The sequence below is a fragment of the Fragaria vesca genome, linkage group LG2, assembly GCF_000184155.1.
Source record: "Fragaria vesca subsp. vesca linkage group LG2, FraVesHawaii_1.0, whole genome shotgun sequence".
Taxonomy (NCBI): domain Eukaryota; kingdom Viridiplantae; phylum Streptophyta; class Magnoliopsida; order Rosales; family Rosaceae; genus Fragaria; species Fragaria vesca.
The window spans coordinates 30,971,014-30,981,515 of NC_020492.1; the positions used below are offsets into that span (position 1 = coordinate 30,971,014).

Here is a 10,502-nt window from a genome sequence, read left to right on the forward strand (position 1 = left end):
TGCTCTGATTTAAATCGTATGACCTTTTGATAAAAAAAGAAAGAAAGAAAGAAAGTTGATAAAAATATATAAAGAAATCTAAGGATTGAGCTCTTAGATTCTTATTGTAATAGTCCATGATCTATCAATTTAAAACAAAGTATCAGATATCTGAACCATTAAACATTAGACTTGTATAGAAATAATAGGTGGAGGCCAATGGGTCTGAGCCTCCTCTCTAACTGTTCTACTTGAATCTTATAATGTACTTGAGCTGTTTATTTGGGGTGTAGAGACCGTTGTTCTCATTAAGCAGAGACAATATGCAATATCTAAGATGTGTTTTCTAGTTGAAGATCTTCAAGTCCTCTTGCAGTTGGCTTCCTTTGCTAAGGTTCAACATGTGAAAAGGGGCAAATCGTGTTGCGCATACTTTAGCCCGAGAGGCTAAGTTACATGTGTTTTCATCGGATTTGTTTTCTATTCCTCCTCCAAGTGTGGAGTGGTTTTTATCTTCTGATTGTAATGACCATTAGTCAATGAAGTTATGCATACGGCTCAAGAATATGCAATATGTAAATTTGAATACCCCTTGAAGTTTGCAGTCCCTCTTCCTCCCTACACAAGTTTTATCGAAGTCTAAAATGGAGTATGAAAAGAGGCAATCTAACTAAATCGACTCTACTAACTTGAAATGAGATGTTTGCTTGTGTATATATATATGTCAAATAGGAAAGTTAAAACATGCAATGTTCTAAAAGGTGCTAGGCGGTAGGCAGGTAGTAACCCGTAGCTTAGAGCCTGGACAGCCTAGTCGAGGATTAGGCGAGGACTAGGCGATTTGTATCTTTTAGGATTTATTAATTAAATATATATATTTTATTAAATTTAATATTTGAAAACGGTTAAATATGGATAAATTATTTAACATAAATCTAGTCAGACCAATTTATAAAATAAATTATAGCTAAAATTTAGCATAACCTCCCGTAAAAGTGAGCAACAACAACATTAAACATATACACTTCAATTTTAAACACACCATTAACTCTTATACTCTCATACTCCCCACAATATAATAATCCCACTACAAAAAGAAAACAAAAGTAACTAGAGAGCTTAGCAGCCTAGGCGGGCAAGGTGGCGTCTAAATGGGCTAGGCGGCCGCCTAATCGCCCACAACCTGACACAAAGGCCTGGAAGAAAAACGAGGCGGCTTGTTGCAACCTAGAGCCTAAGTGGAGACTAGGTAGTCCTAGGCGGGGCCTTTTAGAAGCTTGAAAATAAGAGCTCATAGTTGAAATAGACTTGCAATTAACAATTACTAGAAGCCTCAGCCAAATTTCAAACCCATTAAACACTTCAAGATACATACGCTATTGCTGCTAGACCTTGTGGAAAATTGGAAGCTAGAGATTAGAACTGGCTGGGTCAATTTTGCAGTCAAGACAAAAACTCACAAAGAGAAACGGGTCCTTTAATTCAGTTGAATTTACAGACGTGGACCAATCTTGGACTAGCAAACACATTGGCTTCCTACAGCTCTGGACCATCTGCTTCAAACTAAGCCTACTACAATGGACATGAACCTAATGATGATGACTTTTCAACAATGAAATTGCAAATGCAGACAATCCATTAGTCCCATAGATATCACTAATCCTTGGAGTGATTGAAGAGTTCATATATATCTGTAATTGCCAACTTGGTAATGATTACTTCGGGCATTCTAGCTATACTATTATTCTAGAATAGTATAATCCAATACTATATAATGGTGTGCAGGGATCTTAGACTCAATGTAGCAAGAGTTATATAGATCAGTTTATTATTTTTATGTTTCCTCTTCCTCATGGTTTTTTCTACGCAACACTTAAAAATACCTTCATGGCTCCCGTATTGCTGCTCCTTGTTCTGTTTATGCCTGCTCTACAAATAACAGGTTTGTCTTTCTGTTTTCGATCCTGTATTGCATTAGACTGGTTTTGTTGGATATAGTGTAACATATGTCACAGGGAATATTAAGTAGTTATGACCTTTTCCATAATTATATCATAATTGCATGTAACCATTGTTATCTCTTTTAACCAGGCGGGTGAATTGAACACTTCTACCAAATTAAGCAGAGAGATTTGCTACTCATCAGTTATGTTACATGCTTATTTCAGGCACACAATCTGCGGGTGTCTGCTATGGATGAAACGGCGACAATTTACCTTCTGATACAGATGTTTTGGATTTGTACAAAAGCAATGGAATTGGAAGGATGAGGATTTATGAGCTAAACCAAGCAACCTTGGAAGCCCTTAGAGGTTCCAACATAGAACTCATGGTCACCATCCTCAACAACAACCTGCAAGCACTTACTGATTCTGCAGCAGCTACAGATTGGGTCCAGAAAAATGTGCAACCCTACTCGACTGATGTCAAGCTCAAATACATTGCCATTAGAAATGAAGTACACCCTGATGCTGTAGAAGCTCAATATCTTCTTCCTGCCATACAGAATATTCAGAATGCGGTAACAGCCGCTAATCAACAAGGCCAAATCAAAGTGTCAACAGCAATAGATACAACTCTTTTGGACCCTAGTTTCCCTCATTCAGATGGGGCATTCAGCAGTGCTACGAATTCATTCATTACCCTAATAATCACCTTTTTGGGCAACAATGGAGCACCCCTTCTTGTCAATATATATCCCTACTTCGCCTATATTGGTGACCATGCTAACATAAAACTAGAATATGCCTTGTTCACTTCACCAGGGGTAGTAGTACAGAATGGTAGTAATGGGTACCAGAACATCTTTGATGCTATCTTGGACACTCATTACTCTGCTCTTGAAAAAGCCAAGGCTCCCAATATGGCGATAGTTGTATCCGAGAGTGGTTGGCCATCTGAAGGTAGTGATGCTGCAACTAATGGTAATGCAAGAACTTACTACAGCAATTTGATCGATCATGTGAAGACCGGGACTCCAAAAAGACCAAATGGAGCTATCGAAAGTTATCTATTTGCCATGTTTGATGAAAACCTCAAGGACGGTGCAGAAGTTGAGAAATATTTTGGTATCTTCTCCCCTAACAAACAGCCCAAGTACCAACTCACCTTTGGCTAGTGCAGCCTCACAAATATGTTTTAGTTAAATAAGAGTGCCTTGCACCCATGTATTCTTGTGATACAATACAATATAAAGATCATAACTCCAGCATAAAAATGGTAAGGTTCCTATGTTTTTGTCTTCTTTGTTACACAATTCTATATGATAAAGAAAGAAACTTAAAATGATAGCAGGTTGCACTCAAATTGTTCATCTCTCCAACTCTGTATGCTCAAAGGTTCATGGAACCTGATAGGTAATCAATAGCAAAATCGCGAACACTAGAACTTTTGACAGGGTTACCTCTTATCCAGATTCTTTCATAACATCAAGTCTCCACTATGCTATCATGCCCTTAGCGAGTCGTTACCTTCACCTTCATCATCTGTTTATATTTGCCCTGCATAGACTTCAATTCTTTATACACTGGTCACCATCAAGCAAACTTCTCTAATCTCTAGCCAAATTTAATGCATTAAAGACTAATTTACAAGTATATTATCTAGGTATTGGCCCTCAATCAACCAATTCGATCAGCAAGAAAATCCTAGGCTTCTACAACCATTCCAACTTCACACAATGCATGAATGATTGGAGTATACGAAATGGCGTCCATGATTACTTTGCATCTTTATTACATGTCAACTTGATGAGAAGAGAACCAAAACAATGAAATTGTGGAGGCTTTGAACAAATTAAGTTGTCCCTCTTTTAACCAAGTGCAACAACGTTTTGTATAAATTTTTTGCATTTAAAACAAATAAATGAGATCTCAGAGGCACTATCCTTTCAAAAAAGCAAATTCAACTTAATCAAAATGGCACTGTATTACTACATAATCTATATGATCATTACAATAAGAAATAAGGTAAACATGTACATGTCAATTCAACTAACAAAGATTAGAACTTCAATATCATAATGAACTAAAAGAATCCAAATTTTTACCATACAAACTCAAATTGGCAGCCACACTTGCAGGAACAATCCCAAACTTCAGTCATGGCAGTACTAAAAAAATTCTAAAACAATAAAAAAAAAGAAGACAAAGAATTAAATATAGTAAAGCATCAAGTAAACATCAATATCATCAATCAAAAACAAGAAAGAGTACCAACTTCGGTCAAGTGGGTTGTAATTTGAGAAGTGCAAATTTTACTCTTCTATTGTTTTTATGCCATTCCACCAGCATTGCATGAACTCAAAGCTAAACCTAGCTTTTACGATAATGTGCTAAGTACGACAATGCGCTTATTGCATTTAGATAGAGAATTTCAGCTCCCAACACTTCTTCATCATCTTACTCTAGACAAAAAGGGATCTCTCACAGAGTCAAGATTTTGATTGATCATGGGAGTACATGAAAGCCTCACTTTATCATCCTTTAAAATACCTTATATAAGGCGATTGATGGAAAATCACCATAATTATAGTCCTCGAGTTCTAATTCGAGACCATGTCTTCCCAGTACCTTTTCGTTCTCAAATTCAAAATTCAGATACTTACGTTATAGGTATCTCTTAGTTCATCAAAAGTCCATTACATTGAAATAATCGTGAACACACAAGGGCATAATTCATCATATCCCTTCTCAGTCAAGTAGTTACTTAGTGAGTGTTGCAATTTCATTTGCAAACGCGCTTTGTGGTCTAGAACCACTTAATTTGGGTGAATGATGTCCATTCAGGACCTTCAAGTACATCTCTTTAATTTAGATCCCTATAGAGATATGTTGAAATCACATTTGTAAGCTAGCAAATTCAATGACATCCATTACGAGAGCATATCTCTTTGTAGTCGATTCTAGGGGCGTTTTTGAGAGACCTTGCAGCATAAGATAAGTCTAAGACCTTAATATTCGTCTCACTAGAACGATCATCCAACTCTTGAAGTTGGCTATCTATAATAATATAGAATATCATAACATGTTAATGATGCAAGTTTGTGATTACTTTAGCATTGCATATGATTTTCCCTTGAGTTGCAAAGCATTCATCCATGTTAACAACTTTCAAAAAGAATGACTCTCACAAAATAAAGAAATTTGTGTAAGTAAAGAATCACAACCGCTCTCTTTCATTGCCAGCAATAGTTCTTTGCATATTGTAACCAAGTTCATAGCATGCGCAATATCTTGATCTTTCTTTTGTTTTGCAATGCTTTTGACAAATCATTTATGATTCCATGAACTTTTCTCATCAAGTGTAGACAAACAATGAATTCGTCTATCGCATATAATCCAAAAAGCCCTTGCTTCTAGCTTTTTTTCAAACGTGTTCGAGGAAAATTTTAAAATTTTTCATAAGGGGAAACCTTGATTTAATTAAGAGTTGGAGTACACGAAAAGACGAGTTTGTGGGAATTTTCGAGGAATCTTTTGGAGTCTCAACTTATTTTATATGAATTTTCTAAATTTAGAAATTATTGGGCAATTACAATTTCGAGTGCTACAATCTGGGCCATCGAAACTCTAACCGATTGATCTCAGCCCTTGAAACTTAAGTCGGTGGAAGGTTTTTAATAAATAGAGAATGGGTCAACTCTTCAGACCGACACGACCCAGAAGCTTCGCCGACCTCTGATGCCGCCCTCGCCATTCGTGGCTTTTCGATGGCGAACAACCATCAATTAGACCCTCTCGACGTCATTGACAATTCCCTGGCCTTAGTTTTCTCGACTGACGAACGTAGAAGCAGAACCGACGTCGAGAAGTTTCGAGTTCACTGGCTGGTTCTGGGTTTTTGGCCACCGATTCTTTGTCATGTGTTCAACACTGTTCTTCAATATAGCGACCTTTTTGTTTACCTTGATTCGACCTCTGCCTTGCTTGCACCTGTAACTGAACGAATAGGAAGTAGTTGTACGTGGAAATAGATGAAATACTCGAATTTTGGAGTCTGCTTGAGCAAAGAAGGCTGACAGCCTTTGGATTTTCGTAGTGATCAAGTGAGGATTTGATGTGAGGGAGACTAAATGAAGAAAGGGTTCAACAATTGTGTTTGTTGTTAGAGAGCGAATTGGTAACTCAGTTCTTATTTCTGATTTCATGTTACCCGAGGAGCAGAATGCTCTTGATCTCAGAGTTCGTGAGGAAGGCCTCGAATTCTAGGTAGAGGACCCAGAACTCTCTTAATTAGTAGTTTTTCATTTTATGAAATTTCAATGCATACTTGAAATTGCATGATTTGGTTATCATGAACATGGTAACTGTTTTATGAGATGATAATGGGTTGAAAGTGAGAGAAGCATAGTGACTTCCTTGGGCTTTGATCCCTAAACCTCCAGAGGAACCTTTATGAACGAAAAAGTGTCTTACATCCCTTGAGGAGTGACATTACTTCAAGATGATAAGGCGTAAGTGGACACTGTCGCTACACTTACTTGTTGCACACATATAAAATAAGGTATGTTGAATAGTGGGTTCATAGCATTGGCCATCAGGTATAATTTTATAGCGCCAGATTAATTGATTTTGAAAATATTTTTGAAAGTTTGTCGTTGATTACATCTTTGGCTTTAAGCATGCATGTTTCCATACTGGTGCACCACATAATGTTTTCAAATCTAATTAAGGTAAAGTTTCATTGAGCAGCGAGAACAAAAGCTCACTACAACAATTTGGTTGCAGGTACTGTGCACTAGGACGGGATAGTGGCGAGGAGCTGGGTGTTCAGATTTGTGCCCGGAAACTTGTTTCCATACTTATTTATTTGACTCTATTCTCTGAATTTTATGTTTCAATCCTGTTATGAACTTGCCTTATATTTCTCATTGGAATTTGTATTCTTTTGAGCTCGTTATTTCTTAGTCGTTTATTATGTCAGGTTTTAAGCAAATGAAAGTATATTTAGCAAAATAAAAACTTTACACCTCAAATTATTTTTACACTTCCGTTGTGTTTATTGAAATGTATCTTGAATAAATTGCCTTGCGTTTCTTTTGTTTTTACGTTTTAGAGACTCGTGACGTTGTGACGTACTTAAACTGAGGAGGTGCAGTTTAGAGCGTTACAACATATTTGAACATTCAAGTCAAGTTGATTAGCGTATCATAATGACAGCTATCATGTATCACTAGTTCAGTTTGGTTTCTAAGACCGTATCGGCACCCTAATACCGGCACTATTTTGTCGTAGCCCTGTTTGTGTGAGCTGTCCATTGTAACTTTTTATCAGGCGCGGATCCACAGCATAGCTCGAGGGGACTCAAGTCCCTCCCAAATTCTTGGAGAAAAAAAAAATAGTAGTAGTAATATATGTCTAGAATCCCTAGATTAAACTCAAGCCCACTCGAGATTAAACTCAAGCCCACCCGAAAACAAAGCCTAGCCCGTGTTCTGGTCAAATTGTCAAAATACGGAGCCTTTCCTTTCCATAAAAAAAAGAGAAAAAAAGAGTGTTTGTTCGACACTCCCTGAGTCTCTCCCTGCGTGCTTCTCCACTCTCTCCCTCACTTATTCTCTCTTAATTGCTTGGCTCCCAGAAGAATTGGTAGTGTGTGAGCTCTCCATTCTCTCTCCATTCTCCCTCTCAACTCTAATATTGTAAGTATTTCAAATCAATCAATTCAAATTTTACTTATTTAGGGTTACAATTTGGGGGAAATCTGGTAATGTGCAATTTGGGAAATCTAATCAAGATAGACTGATTTGTAGATATCATTGAATCATTCAATGGAGGATGCGGTGCCTTCTTTTAATTCCATTCTCTTCAGTTCTTCGGCTCAATCTGCTGCCTTCGGCTCAATCTGCTGCCTTCAATAGAAGGAGTACGCCGATTCTATTGATAATGCGGTAGTGATTGAGGATTTTGAAAATTTATCAAACTGTAGAGTCAAATTTAGTTAGTTTATACTTCTGTATTGTATTTGAGGGTAAGACTCATTATTGTATTTGAAATTTTTCATTATAATATTTTAATTATTTTCATTTATTTAATTAACAAACTCAAGTCCCCCCGTACTCCGGTTCCTGGATCCGCCACTGCTTTTTATCATATATAGATTGACATCTATCTCCTCCTTTCAAAAAAAAACCTAACATGCAGGAAGCTTTCATGGGGTCGCTAAGGCGCTAATTAACTGACATCAGTTAAGGCTCGCTCGTTAATGCAGGCTACATCTTCTAATTAGTAATTCCGATTCATATTATGTACTGAACTTCATTAAAATTCACAATGGAAGTATATATGGAACTCCAAACCTGCAAGACAACAATCTAATGGACTCGGTTACAATGCCAATCTCTACATTAATTCTTCACTTCTATTAGCTTATGCAGGATCTAGGGCATACGTACGTGGGTGCATGTTGGTGCTCGGCATGAATAAGTGGTGGTATATGCATGGATCCCCTATGTTGCTCGGCAGAACCCTAGAGCATATTGGCCCGAGAGAGAGAGAGAGAGAGAGAGAGAGAGAGAGAGAGCGCGCATGCGATCGTGTTTTGGCATTTTGTGCTGCCTTCAACGTTTGTTAGCCGTTAGATTATCCCGATGGTAAAAAATCACGGCCCGGATGGACATAAATATACATATAGAAAACCCTAAAGACAAAAGCTTAAACCACCGAAAGCTTTCCAACACTTTCTTTGAAAAAAAAGAAGCTTTCCAAAACTTTTCATTATTGATTCCACTCGCAACTGCACCAGCTCCCCTCGGTCAAAAGCACGCTTGCTTGCTCGCCAGGATATAATAGAGCAACCAGATCATAATCGATCATATCCATCAGAACCACCGTATACCAATAACTCGATATCGATGCAGCCGGAAAACCAAGAACTCTACCGCTTTCTGGCCCAGAACGGCTTAATCAATGGTCACCCGTATGGATCACTTCCCGGCGGAGTTGCTAACTGTGAGTTTTCATCTTCATCTTCAGCTGTTCCATTGCAGCAGAGCTTCTGCAGCTCCTCCTCTTACTACAGTAATAAGTACGCCTTGAATAATCTGGAGGCGTCTGGGGTACTCAGTACTACTAGTACTGATACTACTACACCTCACGATCGAGCCCAAGCTGCTCTCAACAATCACAAGGAGGCCGAGAAGAGAAGGAGAGAGAGAATTAATTCACACCTCGATAAGCTTCGATCACTTCTTCCATGTAATTCCAAGGTATTTTTCGTTTATGAATGAATTTGCAATTTCGCATTTGCATCCATAAGTCGATCGATCTTGTGCTCGCTTGATCAGCTAGGGTATATGAAAATTAACTTGATGGCTTATATTTTGTTTTTATTTGTTTTTGTTTCTTTTTTTGTTGGCAAATATCTGAGTTTCTGTGTTTCTGAGATTCATCAGTCAGTCTCTTTTTTCGTCTTAGATCTGTTGACTGTCGACAAAGGCAAGTTTGCTTTGTTGACTAGTACCTACAGTACGTTTGGTTTCTCAGAAAAAGTTAAACAAAAAGGATCCTAGAATTAAATCGGAATCCTAAACTTTTCGACCATATAGTTCTTAATTGACGTTAATTAACAAAGTATATCCACGTTGAATTGCACGTATTGGATGTATTAACGGTTTGAGTACTTAATTGCAGTTAAATTATTTTCGTTTATAAACTATACTTTAGGAATGGATTCTAAGATCTTGGATTCCAACTGCTTGAAGCTTATATTAAAGATGAATATTTGCACTGTGACCACAGCAGTGTATCAGATTCAATTATTCAAATAGAAAAAAGAACCCAAAAATAGAAAAGAAAATAGAACAATGATCAATGGTAATTTGGGAAAGTTGCTTAACTTTTTCATGCATAGGGTTCTCTTATTCTTATTCTGTTTGTTGGTAACTTTTTGTAATCTCAGACAGACAAAGCATCGCTGTTAGCAAAGGTGGTCGAACGAGTGAAAGAGCTGAAACAACAAATGTCAGAAATCACAGAACTCGAAACCTTCCCTTCTGAAGCTGATGAAATCACTGTACTTTGCTCCAGTGAGGATGAGTATTCGAACAATGGAGGAATTATTTTCAAAGCCTCACTGTCCTGCGAGGACCGACCAGAACTCCTGCCTGATCTAATTGAGATACTAAAATCCCTCCATTTGAAGACACTTAAAGCTGAAATGGCAACTCTCGGAGGAAGAATTCGCAGTGTGCTTATCGTTGCCGCCGATAAGGATCACACCATCGAATCAGTTCCTTTCTTGCAGAATGCATTCAAGTCTTTATTAGAACGCTCAAACTCTAGTGAAAGATCAAAGAGGCGTCGCCGTGTTTTAGATCCAACGTTACTCGTCTAGCCTAATATCGAATTATATATACAATTTACTAGATGATTGCAATACTTTAATTTTCGATTTTCATTTTTTCTTTGATTTATATTTTATCTTGGCTTCTTTTGTGAGTTTATGTGAGTTTGTTTGATGAGAACATGAAGATGAAAATGATAAATTAATGGGGTTTTAATTAATTTCATGATTGAGTGCAT

At 37.5% G+C, this 10,502-nt stretch overlaps 1 protein-coding gene and 1 pseudogene across 1 annotated transcript; both read left to right on the forward strand.

The window, feature by feature from the left end:
* Positions 1-1,815: 1,815 nt before the first annotated feature.
* LOC101291122 lies at positions 1,816-3,097 on the forward strand (annotated as a pseudogene).
* A 5,736-nt stretch (positions 3,098-8,833) lies between these two features.
* On the forward strand, positions 8,834-10,502 carry LOC101313182 (transcription factor bHLH106-like). The gene is made up of 3 exons (XM_004291713.1): positions 8,834-8,920; positions 8,969-9,187; positions 9,880-10,502. Exons 1-3 carry the CDS (start codon positions 8,834-8,836, stop codon positions 10,312-10,314), a joined length of 741 nt encoding a protein of 246 aa, XP_004291761.1. The 3' UTR covers positions 10,315-10,502.

Bases quoted from the DNA above. Each gene is read 5' to 3' on its own strand.
- LOC101313182 (XM_004291713.1), top strand. From the start codon at position 8,834: ATGCAGCCGGAAAACCAAGAACTCTACCGCTTTCTGGCCCAGAACGGC. The intron at 8,921-8,968 runs GTTGCTAACTGT...GTTCCATTGCAG, and splicing joins ATGGATCACTTCCCGGCGGA to CAGAGCTTCTGCAGCTCCTC. The intron at 9,188-9,879 runs GTATTTTTCGTT...TTGTAATCTCAG, and splicing joins TTCTTCCATGTAATTCCAAG to ACAGACAAAGCATCGCTGTT.